Source organism: Octopus bimaculoides, chromosome 5 (assembly GCF_046866305.1).
Source record: "Octopus bimaculoides isolate indiv1 chromosome 5, ASM4686630v1, whole genome shotgun sequence".
NCBI classification, from domain to species: domain Eukaryota; kingdom Metazoa; phylum Mollusca; class Cephalopoda; order Octopoda; family Octopodidae; genus Octopus; species Octopus bimaculoides.
The window spans coordinates 126,866,063-126,881,761 of NC_142932.1; the positions used below are offsets into that span (position 1 = coordinate 126,866,063).

At 37.6% G+C, this 15,699-nt stretch overlaps 1 protein-coding gene across 2 annotated transcripts in view; it reads right to left on the minus strand.

The window, feature by feature from the left end:
- Positions 1–1,139: 1,139 nt before the first annotated feature.
- The window catches only part of LOC106867833 (uncharacterized), a 35,436-nt gene continuing 20,876 nt past the window's right edge, over positions 1,140–15,699 (minus strand). The window contains exons 11-17 of one of the 2 annotated variants that reach the window (XM_014912862.3): positions 14,751–14,819; positions 13,427–13,556; positions 11,978–12,096; positions 10,343–10,522; positions 7,662–8,229; positions 4,545–4,634; positions 1,140–1,404 (exon numbers count right to left, since the gene is read on the minus strand). In XM_014912862.3, coding sequence (XP_014768348.1) covers positions 1,262–1,404; positions 4,545–4,634; positions 7,662–8,229; positions 10,343–10,522; positions 11,978–12,096; positions 13,427–13,556; positions 14,751–14,819 — 1,299 coding nt within the window. In that variant the 3' untranslated portion in view covers positions 1,140–1,261. Of the gene's footprint in view, positions 1,405–4,544; positions 4,653–7,661; positions 8,230–10,342; positions 10,523–11,977; positions 12,097–13,426; positions 13,557–14,750; positions 14,820–15,699 lie in introns of both variants that reach the window. The other variant, XM_014912860.3, reaches the window with a different exon arrangement.

A 15,699-nucleotide genomic window follows, 5' to 3' on the forward strand; every position in this document is an offset into this window, starting at 1 on the left:
AATGCCTGAAATTGGCACAATACGAATACAAGAGATGCCATGATAATGTGGCAAGAATGATCCATTGGGAACTCTGGGGAAATCACGGCCTGCAAAGAGCAAAGACATGGTGTGAGAAAACTCCAGAAGGAATCACTGTAAATGAGAATTGCAAAATCCTGTGGGATGCAATGATCCAATGTGATCACCTGGCCAGACACCAGAAACTGAACATTGCTGGGGTGAATAAAAATGAACATTCAGTTCCATATTTAAGAGATGAGGAATCATGTCCATTATTTACATTTGACAGAAGAAGAATCGTACAAGATCAGAAATTTTGAGGCTTAATTGATATCTTCAAACCCGTACGTGTCTGGTGTCTTTTGTTTTTCAAAGCCCCAAATGGATAAAAGGCAAGGTAGACTGCAGAAAAATCTGAACTCAGAATTTATAGAGCCAAATTGGAACAAATACTGCAAAGCATTATTCTTAGAATCCCCTAACAACTTTGTCAATCCATATTGGTCTCAATAATTGATTTTAATATAACTCAAGGTCCCCCAAGTTTTGGGGGACAGAGGGTTAGAAAAAGAAGCAAGGATTGACAAAATATTGAATGGGAGAAAAGGTGATTCATTAGTTATGATTTCATATACACAGGTACACAGAGGGTTGCATGCAAACGACTATGTATATATGATGTGTGTGTGTGTGTGTGTGTGTGTGTGTGTGTGTGTGTGTGTGTGTGTGCATATATATCCTGTAAAAAATAATAATGGTATTTTTATATAAGCTTAAAGCTTATGGCAATCACTGGATTTCCTACACAGATAGGAAAGCCTTATTGTTTCTGTAGGGGGCTTATATGACCCTTTATTAGACTATTTTCCTTAGTCACTGCTTTGTGATTGCCATAAGCTTTAAGCTTATAGAAAAATTTCATTCTTATTATTTACAGATTTGTAAACACGGCACCGTATAAAAAAACCCATTTGCACTGAATACATATATATATTATGTATTATTTATATGTATGTATATACCTTGTATATATGTGTATACATACATACTCATTATATATATATATATATATATATATATATTTAAACATATACATATGCGTAGGTATGTATATATGTGGAATATATATTTAATTTCTATACATAAATATGCATGTGTGTATGTGTATATATGTATGTAGGTAGGTATGTAGGTGGAAGACAGACAAGAGTACAAGATATAACAAAACAAGGCATCTTCACTCAAGTTATGAGTTATTCTAGAATTGAGTGTAAGGGTAGTCTATACTGCTGATGTGATGTCCTTTGATTTTGTTTATAAATATCCTCCTTACAGCGTATAATATCAAGGCTACAGCTATACCAAGAAAGAAACTGCCAAATATACTTCCAACAAGAGTACCTGTAAAAATAAAAGTAAAAATTAAAATATTTTGTAAATATATTAAAATACAGAAAATGCATTTTTTAAACTTTTGCAAAGGTAAAATGTTTCTAAAGGAAAACCAGGTACAAAAGATGTAAATTTTTGAGCATTTAAACATGAATAGGAAGTTTTTTAAGTTCAGATCACTCCTGGTATGCAGACATTGCCCAAATGACGTTAATACCAAATTCAGGATTCATCAAAGGTTGAGACCTTGTGCCATACAGCCCCTAGAGACTACTCAGGCTCACAACACATAAATACACAGCAATACAATTACCTTCCTTCCACTGGCCCTGTTCTATTTAACATTTTTCCAAATAAAAGAAGAGAAGGGTTTATTCAAACCTCCCTTACGCGACAAAGGTGGTCAAACACCTTTGGATGGATCCCTCATCATGAAATATCAAACAAATGACTTGGTTTATGGTAGAAGTAACTTTTAAAGATTGAAAAGAAACGGTCGCAGAGGTGGAAATAACACTCTCTTTACTCTTTTACTCTTTTACTTGTTTCAGTCATTCGACTGCGGCCATGCTGGAGCACCGCCTTTAGTCGAGCAAATCGACAGCAGGACTTATTCTTTGTAAGCCTAGTACTTATTCTATCGGTCTCTTTTGCCGAACTGCTATGTTACGGGGACCTAAACACACCAGCACCGGTTGTCAAGCGATGTTGGAGGGACAAACACAGACACACAAACATATACACACACACATACATATATATATATATATATATATATATATATATACATATACATCTATACGATGGGCTTCTTTCAGTTTCCGTCTACCAAATCCACTCACAAGGCTTTGGTCGGCCCGAGGCTATAGTAGAAGACACTTGCCCAAGGTGCCACGCAGTGGGACTGAACCTAGAACCATGTGGTTCGTAAGCAAGCTACTTACCACACAGCCACTCCTACGCTTAATGTTGAGGTTTAACTGAAAAATCTTTATATTTCATCAGTGGCACAAGGATGAAGTTGTTAATCCATTGAACAACATCTATTCACTGAATCTAACGGTTTATCTTTCAAACCAGAGATGGAGATGTAAAATAATTTGGACTGTTGAGAGGTGTCGTTGGGTGCTTGATGTTGGTGAAAAATGACAATGTCTTTCTAAGGCTGCATGTAAAAGTAATTAAAACACTCATGAACAATTCACAGAAATTTTATTAACCGCACTGAGTGTTGTATGTGTTAGTTCTGAAAACTAACAGCACCAATTACATCCCAGGAGAAACAGAATACTGGGATCTATGACAATTTAACTGGGATATAGCAATCTGTGAGTGGACCATCACGACTGGGAAATAAACACACTCTATTCATGATGACAAAATCTGTGTCTTCTAAAGTTTGGAACGCCTTAGATAAATTGATCGAAGGACATGGTGCAACAATAGTGGACTGTACCAAGAAGATGTGGTCATTCATAAACAAGCTTGATTTATGGATAATTCAGTTTCAATGGGGTGAATTTGCCTTTATCAATCAGAAGCTGTAATTATCAGCTGTGCCAGCCATTTGAAGAGCTTGCAAATGGATATGAGAAGATGCTTCCAAGATATCTTCAACTTGAAGCCACTGAAGTGACTCTTTGACCTTCATCATTATGATGTTATTAACGACCAAGATCTTAATCCCAAACTTGCAGCCATTCTTCTTGAAGAAGAGGGTCAGATAACTGGTTTTGAGATCAGTGGGCCTGGGATTTTTTGATCATAAAAAGTGGGCCCGAATGTGATAAAGGTTGAGAACCACTGGAGAATGGAGATGTTGAGCAGCTGCCTCAACATTCTGGAATTGCCAGCCAAAACCACCTTTATATACAGCTTAATGAGAAAGTTCTAAAAAATTGAATCACATGATTGTTCAGTTAATTGGTCAGTCACATGAAACGACAATGGCTTAACCATAGTGTTTACTCAGCAATCCAGCAATTCACTTTCGAGTTTTCTAAAGGACTATCAAGTGCCATAACAAACAGGTGACTGGGTGGTTTTGTGATTTATGGGGGTTGGTTTGATAGATTAAAGACAGATTTGGGAGTTTATAGGGTGATTTAAGGGTTTCTAGTATGGTTTAGTAGTTTACAACATCCTAAATTCAAACAAAATCCAATCAAAACCATAAATATATGTGAAGGAAATACATACAGGTGTACATATTTTGTTATCTTTGAAAATGCATGTTCCTGTATATGTATGTGTGTGCATGGGCACATGTGAGCAGTTGTATGTGCATACATGTTTAATAACTGAATGAGTGTATGTATGCATGTGTATGCATGTTTTTATAAGTATGCACATGTGTATGTCATCATCATCATCATCAGCATCGTCGTTTAACGTCCGCTTTCCATGCTAGCATGGGTTGGACGGTTTGACTGAGGACTGGTGAGCCAGAAGGCTGTACCAGGCTCCAAACTGATCTGGCAAAGTTTCTACAGCTGGATGTCCTTCCTAATGCCAACCACTCCGAAAGTGTAGTGGGTGGTTTTACGTGACACTAGCACGAGGGCCAGTCAGGCGGTTATGGTAACAACCACATTCAAAAGGTGTTTTTTACATGTTACCTGCACAGGAGCCACTCAGGCGGCACTAGCAATGACCATGCTTGAATGTTGTTTTTCAGGTGCCACCGGTACATGTGCTGGTAAGGCGACGCTGGCAATGATCACACTCGAATGGTGCTTTTTATGTGCCACCAGCACAGGAGCCAGTCCATTACCCTGGCAACAAGCACGCTTGGATATGCTTTTAACGTTCCACTACTGGCATGAGTGCCAATCAGGCGGTACTGTTATTGGCCACATCAGCGATTTTGATTTCATTTCACTTGCCTCAACAGGTCTTCGCAAGCAAAGTTTATTGTCCAGTGAATGAGGGGTACTCATAAGTGGGATGGCTGCACCCTATATTCGAATGTGCTTGTAACATTCCACTGGCACGAGTGCCAATCAGGCTGTACTGTCATCGGCCACGTCAGCGATTTTGATTTTGATTTTGATTTCACTTGCCTCTGTGTCTATGTCACTGTATGCGTATGTGCGTTTTGTCAAATCATCAATGAAAAATTAAGTGCAATTGCATAAAAGATTACTTACTTTGACTAATCGTATCTTTACTACTTTGTGCCAAACTTTCAGTGCAAGGTTTTGAAGTTGGTTGTGTTGGACAACTGCATACCATGGGTCCTGGAAGGATGAAAGCGGCTGGTGAAGAAATAACATTTCAGTTTCACTCAAAACATCTAATTTTATCCCACAAAATGTAATTATTTTCAAATATTTTAATTAGTCTTTTCCACTTCCAACTTTACAACTTCCAACCCGAAAGATATCTTTCATGCTTTTTATACAGATTTAGCTGAGTTGTTTTATTTTGGCTTAGTTTCACATTATTCTTGATTAAGTCTATTCTTTTCAGACATTGTGTATCTGGGATCACACTATCCAATGTGCTTCCCCTGTTTTAGACAGTGGTGATTGATATCAGGGAGTTCTTTTTAGCAGGTGGTGCTGGTGCCATGTAAAAAGCACTGGTGCTGGTGCCATGTAAAAAGCACTGGTGCTGGTCTTAAATGTACCTGGATATACACATTTCTATACTCTCTCTCTCCTCACCTCTCCCTCCCTCTATCTCCCCTCCCCCTCTCTCTGTATATAAGTGCATGCATGCATGTGTTTGTGTGTGTGTATGTTTGTTTCTCTGTGTGTCTTTCATAATCACCTTATAACTGCAATTTGACCATGCTAAACAATAATCATTTACAGATTGTGTGAATAAAATTATATCTAACTCCAAGTATAAGAAACAGCCTAAGATCCTGTACAATTTCCATAAAATACATCAAAACACAACAAACAAACCATATAAAACCAAACCACCAAACATTAACAAAAACACAACCCCAACATGGAATCCAATTAAACAAATCAGAGAATTTTGTAACGGATGTCATTGTAATTTCAACGTAAATCACAGTGATTATCTCCTCTCATCTGCTAAAAATCAATTGCACTTTTAGGATATCATTCAAAGCCTGCAAGGTCATCAAAGTAATTTCAAACTCGTTAATGATTTCCTTTGATGTGAGAAAGGAAAACTGAAATTACTGCTTAGATGTTAATTTAATTTAGTATATATTCATTGTACTCCATCGGTTACGACAAGGGTTCTAGTTGATCCGATCAACGGAACAGCCTGCTCATGAAATTAACGTGCAAGTGGCTGAGCACTCCACAGACACGTGTACCCTTAACGTAGTTCTTGGGGGAGATTCAGCGTGACACAGAGTGTGACAAGGCTGGCCCTTTGAAATACAGGTACAACAGACACAGGAAGAAAGAATGAGAGAAAGAGTACAGCAGGGTTCGCCACTGGACTCTGCCAGAGCTTTAAGTGTTTTTGCTCAATAAACACTCACAACGTGTGGTCTGGGAATCGAAATAGCGATCCTACGACCGTGAGTCCGCTGCCCTAACCACAGGACCATTGTGCCTCCACAGTATATATTGGTATATCTAAATTCCCTTTCAGTTGTATTACAATTATTGGTTGTAATACAAAAAAGATTACACATAGGAGTTATTGTGTTTGGACACTGCTCACCTGCTTGATTAGCTTCTATATACACTACACACCTGTGATTTAATCTCTACATACAATATGCACTTAATATATTGGTCTCTATATACACTATGTACCTTGAGGATTAGTCTGTGCATACACCAAACTTACAGTGGAGTAAAGTTTGTGTGTACTATACGCTTTAGTGGTAAGTCTGCATACAATGCACACTTGAAATTGAAAAAGACTTCTCATGTTGTAGGTTTACTTCTGGAGAAGAGTCTTAGTTCCAAAGAAATATGAGGAATTATGTCTTCCTGTAACCCACTTAATAGAATCTGTTAAAAAGAAATGGCCTTCTGAGGAAATGGATATGTGGATTAGATTCCAATTATTCTCAGATATATGTTTAAAATGGAATCCATTTTAAGTATGTCCAAGAACAAATCTGTTTGTTGTTTGTAACGAAACTTCAAGAATATCTAAACATAGGAATTCTTTTTATTGCCTGGATTGTTTAATTTGTAATATGTTAACAAAGGTTTATACTTTTAGAACTAGAGAAAATAAATTTGAGCTCAGACATGAGTAGAAACAGATTAAAGAATTTTAATTCCTGAAAATTTAATACAATCATTCCTGATATTTTCTCAATACTTTTCTTATGAGTTCACTGTTCATTTGCAAGACAATTTCTTAGCAAAATACAAAGAACTAGTTTGCTGTTTGCATTCATTAGTCACATCTAAGTGTGTGTTTAAAACTGCTAGAGATGTTTCATGTGGTAATTGTAACCAGTATACCAGGTGTAATTAGAAGAGATATTACATAGATCCTGATTCTTTGATCAGAGCCAAAACTGAACAACATTTCCTGTTTTGCAGTAAAGATTATTTGCCAGCATAACATGGCAGTCCTGGTTTAGGACAAATGTTGCTGTAATTTAGCCCCAGGAGATATCGTCTCCAGCTGGCTATATGACATGATCTGTCATCATCATCATCATCATCATCGTTTAACGTCCGCTTTCCATGCTAGGATGGGTTGGACGATTTGACTGAGGACTGGCAAGCCAGAAGGCTGCACCAGGCTCCAATCTGATTTGGCAGAGTTTCTACAGTTGGATACCCTTCCTAACGCCAACCACTCCGAGAATGTAGTGGGTGCTTTTACGTGCCACCGGCACGAGGACCAGTCACAAGGTACTGGCAACAGCCACACTCAAAAAGGTGTTTTTTATGTGCCTATAATTTCGGACAAGGGAATCTAGCATCTTTACTCAGCTCAAAATTATAAGGACACAAATCATGTCGTATAGCCAGCTGGAGACGATGTCTCCTGGGGCTAAATTACAGCAACATTCGTCCTAAACCAGGACTGCCATGTTATGTTAGTAAACAATCTTTACTCCAAAGTACCGTTGCTGAATATCTCTCATTGTAAGATTTACAAATAGTAATTTTCACATTTCCTGTTTTGTTCTGGAAATTAAATTCTCAGTTAATAGAACTAAATGTTGTTTAATGAAATTATGTAAATCCTTCTGCATTTTACATTGTATTTTATTTATGCAACTGCAGTGGCCCACTCACATTATGCTCTTAAACAGATCAAAGTAAACATGAAAAACACAACCAAAATAGATTACTTACGAATGGTAGAAAAGTTAGGAACTTTGGTTTTGGTTTTTCTCGTAGAGCTTGGCTTTGTTGATGATTTTGAAGTCATGGATGTTGTGTGAAAATGTTTATTCGTTGATTTCTTGTTTGATAAAGTCGTTTTGAATGTAGTCTTGGAAGGTGTTGATGTCTGGGAGCTCGTGAAATGTATAACAGATGAAACTTTGGGCGTGTTTGAGGTGGTGCGTTTAGTAGAAGGAACAGAGTTTCTTGAAGGAGATGATTTAGTTGAGGCCTTTGAAGATCTTCGTGTGGTTGAATGGACAGAACTTGTGATGAAGGATGTTATTATAGGTTTGTTTGAGGTTTTATGTTTAGTAGTGTGAACAGGACGTGTAGAATGTGTAGTTGAAGATTTCAATGTATGTTTTGTGCTGTGAGATGCGGTTGATTTGAAAACTGAACTTGTGGCTGGTTTGCTGGTAGCTGTTGCCTTATATGCAGTCGTTGATAATTCCAATGTTTTTGTGGTTGAAGAGAATATTCTGTCTGCTGAAGACTTCCATATTTTCTCAGCCGTGATGTTCACAATCATCTTTTCCTATAGTTCAATATTTCAGATAACAAAAGATTTTACTAGAATTATACATGCAACAAACACTCACACACACACAACTGAATAACTGATACCTTATATAAACTCAACCTCATTCATTAATCCACTAAACAGAGATAAGTGACAGGTTTCTTCCAGGGAATAAAAGCTTCCGAAAAGCCTTTATGAGGTGTTTACTCGAACAGTGAGTAGACAATAAGTCTGGGCTGGGCCTACAACAATCATGATCATTAGTTCTTCTTTTAATTCTAACATCAAATGAAACGTTTGTCAGTTATATAACACTGTCATTGCTGTGTCATCTGTGCAGCAAAAGTGGATTGGGAAATTTATGAGTTGAATGTCTTGAGCTGCGATGATAGAGCAACCATTGACATATTAAGCCAACAGCCTTCACCAAACTGATTCAACTAGTATGGACGGTTTAGAGGTTCATCATCATCATCGTTTAGCGTCCGCTTCCCATGCTGGCATGGGTTGGATGATTTGACTGAGGACTGGTGAACCAGATGGCTACACTAGGCTCCAATCTGATTTGGCAGAGTTTCTACAGCTGGATGCCCTTCCTGACACCAACCACTCCGAGAGTGTAGTGGGTGCTTTTACGTGCCACCGGCACAAGGGCCAGTCAGGTGGTACTGGCAACGGTCGCTTCTGTTTCAAGAAAACGATACTCTGTTTGTTGCCATGACAGCTAGGATGCCTTGACAGCAAACAGTTTCAGCTTCCATGCTTAAATATCTACATCACTATCACCCTCTTTTTCTTGCATGTTTGCTTTAACTCCCTCTCTTAGTCAGCTTCTCACTTCCTAGAAACCTGTCTTCTTCACTCTTACTCTCCCTTTCTCATTGTTTCACATGTTTTCTCTCTCTTAGTCTCTTCATTGACTACACTTTTTCAGCTTCATCTCTCTCTCTCTCTATCTATCTATCTATCTATCTATCTATCTATCTATCTATCTATCTATCTATCTATCTAGCTGTCTATCTATCTCTCTCTCACACGTTCTTTCATTGTATATTTCGCTATACACCATCACGAAAACCAACATCACTACCAATTCCTCCATCGCCGCCACTCTCATAACTCATAACTGTTTACTTCAGGATCTTATAATTGTAATAATTACTTTTTAAAGCTATCTCTACAGATTTTCCATAGAAATTAGAACCAGCACTGAAAATCATATAGACGTCCTAACTTTCAGATACATAAATGTATTCATATATAAAGCATTGTAACATTCAGTGCTGGCTCTAATTTCTAAAAAAAATCTGTAGAGATAAATAAAAAGTGATTGAATTGCACTGCTAACACAGGTAGGACATAGTATTGACATATAAGCTTTTAATATACTTAGTAGTATTCTATAGTTACAAAATGAAATACAGTGTCCCTGCCAGTAATCAAACTGTGTTGATATCTAGATAACTATGACAAAAGACCAAGACCTCTGGAGTTATGCTGTGAATGAGAAGACCCAGCAAATAAAGTGAGTTCACAGCTGTAACCTACACCAGTGTCACATAACCAGCCCCAGCCCACTCAAAGGTATCTTGGATCATAGGGTGACATGCCATGCTTGAGGAGACCTATTGAGTCAAGTACATCAAAATCAAATCAAATCACAATCAAATGGAAATTGCAGTTGTGATCCCTGTGCCAGTGGCACGTAAAAAGCACCATCCAGATGTGGTTGATGCCAGCTCCGCTTTGACTGGCTCCCATGCTGGTGGCATGTAAAAAGCACCATCCGATCGTGGTCGATGCCAGCCCCTCTAGCCCTTGTGCCAATGGCACGTAAAGAAAGCACCCACTACACTCTTGGAGTGGTTGGCGTTAGGAAGGTCATCCAGCTGTAGAAACACTGCCAGATCAGACTGGAGCCTGGTGCAGCCTCCTGGCTTCCCAGACCCCAGTCGAACCGTCCAACCCATGCCAGCATGGAAAACGGACGTTAAACGATGATGATGGTGATGATGATGATATCGCATTTAATTGTATTTCAATGACTTAACATATGATAATTTAACCAGCAGATGAGTATATACAATGACGGAAATTGTGCAAAACACTTATAGCTCTCTATACATACCTTCAAATTCATTTTCATTTCAATTGAAAAATTCCACCGATTCATCATAAGTCCTTGGATCATCATGTATGCTATTTCATTATCTTTTATGCCACTTCGAAATTGTTTATTCTCTTCTTTAGGGGCATCCAGCAGTGAAGCAGAAAAAAATAATTTCTTTTTATCCAAATCAATATCCATCTGAAACGAGATCATAGATTAATACATAAGAAAATAAGGTTCTGATATTTTACAGTCAGTTTTGTATGTGTGCATACATATACACACACTGTTACTTCATTAGAATACGAAATAGCTAACTGGAAGATGTTTCAAACCTACATAACCACATTGCTGCCTTTCACATCTATTTGTCCCTTGACATAGGTATAGCTGAGTGGTAAGAAGTTTACTTCCCAACTACATTGTTTTCGGTTCAATCTCTCTGCGTGGCACCTTGAGCAAGTGTCTTTTACTATAACCCCAGGCCGACCAAAGCCTTATGAGTATTTTGTTGACAGAAACTTAAAGAAGCACTTCGTTTATATATATATATATATATATATATATTATTTTACTCTTTTACTTGTTTCAGTTATTTAGCTGCAGCCATGCTGGAGCACCGTCTTTTAGTCAAACAAATCGACCCCAGGACTTATCCTTTGTATGCCTAGTACTTATTCCATAGGGTCTCTTTGGCTGAACAACTAAGTTACAGGGACGTAAACGCACCAACATTGGTTGTCAGGTGACGGTGGGAGGACAAACACAGTCACACACACACACACATATATATATCAGGCTTCTTACAGTTTTCGTCTACTAAATCTACTCACAAGGCTTTGGTCAGCTCAAGGTATCATGTAGTGGAACTGAACATGGAACTGTGTGGTTCGGAAGCAAGCTTCTTCCCACACAGCCACTCCTACCCCTATATATGGTGTTAGTGTGTTTATGTCCTTGTAACTTAACAATTTGATAAAAGACACTGATAGAATAAGTACCAGACATTGATAAATACTGGGTTGGATTCGTTAAAGTTCGTCAAGGCAGTGTCCCAGTATGGCTACAGTCTAATGACTGAAACAAGTAAAAGATAGAGAAAAAGGTACACACTGAGATTGAACTCAGGAAAAATACATTTATTGATGAAATCAAAGTAAATATCATCATTGTAGTTGCTCTACCCACTAGTTACATTATATATTGTTGAGCCTCTCGGTGGTAAGGTGGCTGAGTTCCTTTCAAGCATTCGGCCTTATGGGGGCAAAGTGGCTGAGTTCCTTTTGAGTGTTGGGCCTCACAGAGGCAATGACCAAGACCTTTGGCATTATGTTGTGCTTGAGAAGAAGACCCATAAAGCCGAGCAAAATTGCAATCACGGCAGATGCACAAATGGTACCCATGCTGGTGACATGTAGAATCATCCATTACACTCTTGGAGTGGTTGGCGTTAAGAGGGGCATCCAGCCGAAGAAACAATGCCAAATCAGACTGGAGCCTTCCAGAATGCCAACCCATGCCAGCATGGACAATGGACGTTAAATGATGATGATGATTTATCCCAGCCACCACATTAGATACAGCATCATTTCTATCACAATTTCGTTATTGTATGTACAATCTTCTATTTAAGAATATAATCGGAAACATTACCTCTGTGTGAGCTATTCGAACAGGTGTTATTTCACTCATATTTGAAAGTGCTACTTGTAATTGCTGGACTGAAGAATGATCTGTCAGGTACCTTAGAATTGTCCTGTTTTTATTGTTCACTGGTAATAAATAAAGAGAAAAGCAGTGAATGAAAAGGCAATGAGAAAAACGTCTTTTTACATATCCGCTCGTATCTAGAGCAAGTTGGACAAGGGAGTCGATGTCTTTGTAGAGAAAGATTATTTTCTCACTGTTGGTAACAGAGGTAATAATTAACAAATTATGTAGTGCTCAGCTCAAACACAAAGAGGAGTAAAGTCACATGGAACTAAAAAATGGTAAGAATTGCAACAACAATACCAGTAAAAAAAAAGGCAAAAGAGAGTTCTCAAATCAATCAAACTAGGCATTTCATCCATTTGGGTATGCTTTTGCAGAAGGTAGTTTGACAATAATAAAGATATGTTATGGTGAAAGTGTGGATAATTTTTTGACTTCCCCTCATGTATTATATATATATATATATACACAGAGCCCTTCTTGAAGGTTGTGCTGTGTTGACAGACTTGCACTTAAAATACCCACTTTTTCAATCAAATTTTGTAAGTTACTATGGTGACAATGCTACCTCTATTTCTCTTTCTTTCTCCTTCTCTTTCTCTCTCTCCCTCAATGTATTTCTCTCTCAACAACAACTTTTTTCTTCCCCTTCTATTTAATACGAAGGTCTTTTTTAAAATCTAAGCTACATTCTCTATATGCTGAATGACGCAGAAACACACACACACACACACACACACACACACACATTCAAACTTTTTTAAATGACTATATATATTATATATATATATATATATATACACACATATAGATTTGTTTTGAAGTGTGTTGCATTGTGTTAATAGACTTGCACTTAAAATTCCCGCATTTTAAATCAAAACTTGTTAGTTATTATGGTGACAACACTATCTACCTACCTACCTATCTATCTATCAATTTTTCACTCTCTCTCTCTCTCTCTCTCTCTCTCTCTCTCTCTCAACAACTTTTTCTCCACCCCTTCTAAAAATACATTGTGACATATGTTCTCATTCTTCCCCTTCTTTTCCTCCCAGTAGTAGATGTTGTGACGGACAGACGACAATCCACTTCTCTTTTATAATATAAGATCTGAAAGAGAAACGAAGTTTGAAGCCAAGATGATCAATAGCTCTGCTGGAGAAAGAAATTAGTTTAGCAGTTAAAATAAACATCAATTTGAGCAGCGATACATATTGTTATAGCTAAAAGCAGAAACAGAGAGACAGAAAGACAAGCTGGCAGACAAGGAAGCAGATGGATGGATGTATGGATGGATGGACAGACAGGTGGGTGGACTGACAGATGGACAGACAAACAGACGAATGGACAGACAGACAGACAAATAGAAAAGATCTACTGAATCCTTACCGTAGAACTGGATTGTAAAATGTACTTTATCAGAATAACTCGCACACGGAGTGATGTCAAAAGTGGACCAAGAAGGAGGCGCTGTATCAAACTGATAAATATTATAAACATATGCTTCTGGATTACCAGGCTGCAAGAAAAAGAACAGTTTGGTTCTACCTTAATTGATAAAGGGAGAGGATATTGTTGGTGATGGATGTGCTTATTTTAAGGATGAGTTGCAGCACCATGAAAGAAAGAGAAGGATTGTGATGTAACAAACTAGAACAGACACTGAACTGTAGAGGATAGTTGGACAGATGGAAACTCAAAACAATGTGACCTGAAGTCATTTTTTATGCCTGGTATATGTTTCCAAGTCCCACATGTTGATAATAATGTAGCAATCTGTCTTCAGATGAAATGTAACTCTCAGTTGTGATGGTTTATTTGCATGAGATGCAGTCTGGGACTTGGATTCTTTATTTCACGGTCCATTATGTTCCTATGCGCCAGTAGGTTCCAACATAGACCACAATGAAAGTGGACAAGATGAGCTCAGTCAACCTGCGCTGGATTAACCATTGAGTAAAATAAACACACACTAAGGGCACCCAGGGAAGGCGACACCACCGAAGGGGTAAATGGTTTATGACACGTAAAAAAATATTGCATTAAAGTTGTCAAAATAATATTCTTTTCTACTCTGAGCACAAGGCCGGAAATTTTGGGGGAGGTGGCCAGTCAATTACATCAACCCCAGTACACAGCTGGTACTTAATTTATTGACCCCGAAAGGATGAAAGACAAAGTCGACCATGGGTTGTCAAAATAGTATTCAAAATAGTTTATGCGAAAGGAAATTTAATTTCAAAGTGTTCATGGTATCACAGTGAAGACCAGATTGCAATTATACAAAAAAAAGTAGGAGAAAACTTTTCAAATATAAATAAAATGAAATTATACAAAAATAAACATTATTTTTCATCTTAGTTTTGCTTCATTTTGAAAAATAAAAATTTATTTTATGGTTTACTATTTTGAATTACATATAAATGGAGGCACCAAAATCTTTTTACTGCTTAGCCTGTCTGTGGATCTTAATCTGGCCCAGTAATCAACAAAGCATGGCATTTCTCTTTGGTCTCGTGTACCTCAGCACAGCATTTGTGGTTAATGAATTTATTGATACAGCTTAAAATGAGAAGGATAGTGTTGTGGTATTAATACAGTCGGTAGAGGTAGGGAGGCTCAGAAATGTAGTTTCCAGTAAAATAACACAAATGATACAGAAATTCATAACTTATTGAAGTTTGTTAAAACATCAAATACAAAATGTACGCACCATCCAAACATCCACACGGAAGATGACAAGTCTTTCAGCAGTTTCACCGATATTGTCTGTCCAATTTTTCTGAAAAAAGAACAAAACAAAACAGAGGACGTTGAAGACTTCACAATATAAGATTCCATAAATGTAAATAGAAATAACTATTTCTACATAAAAAGCACTCACTACACTCTCGGAGTGGTTGGCGTTAGGAAGGGCATCCAGCTGTAGAAACATTGCCAGATCAGAATGGAGCCTGGTGTATCCGCTGGCTCTCCAGACCTCAGTCAAACCATCGAACCCATGCCAGCATGGAAAACGGACGTTAAACGATGATGATGATGATGATGATATATACATGCATGTATATATATAAATATATACATAGAGATAACGAAATAATTTTATTCTCAAACTCAGGATAATGCTAGTAATACAGCATAATCTAGCCATATTTTGCAGAAAAATCTGACAGCATTATCCTGCGTTTGAGAATAAAATTATTTCCTTATCTTTCAATACATCTCAATGCTTCTAAAGCAAACTTTGTTTGTTGACTTTCAACGTCAGTTGAATTTAATATCTCTAAATGGCACATATTCTCACCTGATGACCGCATACACTTGATGGCTTCTGCTATGCTGAGTTCTCAACTGGTGGCACTTGCATGTGCAAGGTGCGTGCAAAACATATATATATATATATATTGTTGTATTTCAGCATGGTTGTTTGTTTTTTTGACACTATATATTTTTCCTTCACTCGTTTATTACTGTTCTTTTATTATTTCACTCCAATGGAGTAAGTGGAGCAAGAACACACATGGAAACAAAAAGTGTCACTAAAGAGGTCACAGATGTGTGACAAAAGAATTCTGGACAATGGACATGAGTTAAGATAACAAAATAAGAACAGTAATAAATGAGTAAAGAAAAAATATATAGTACGTGTGTTTACTTGGCAA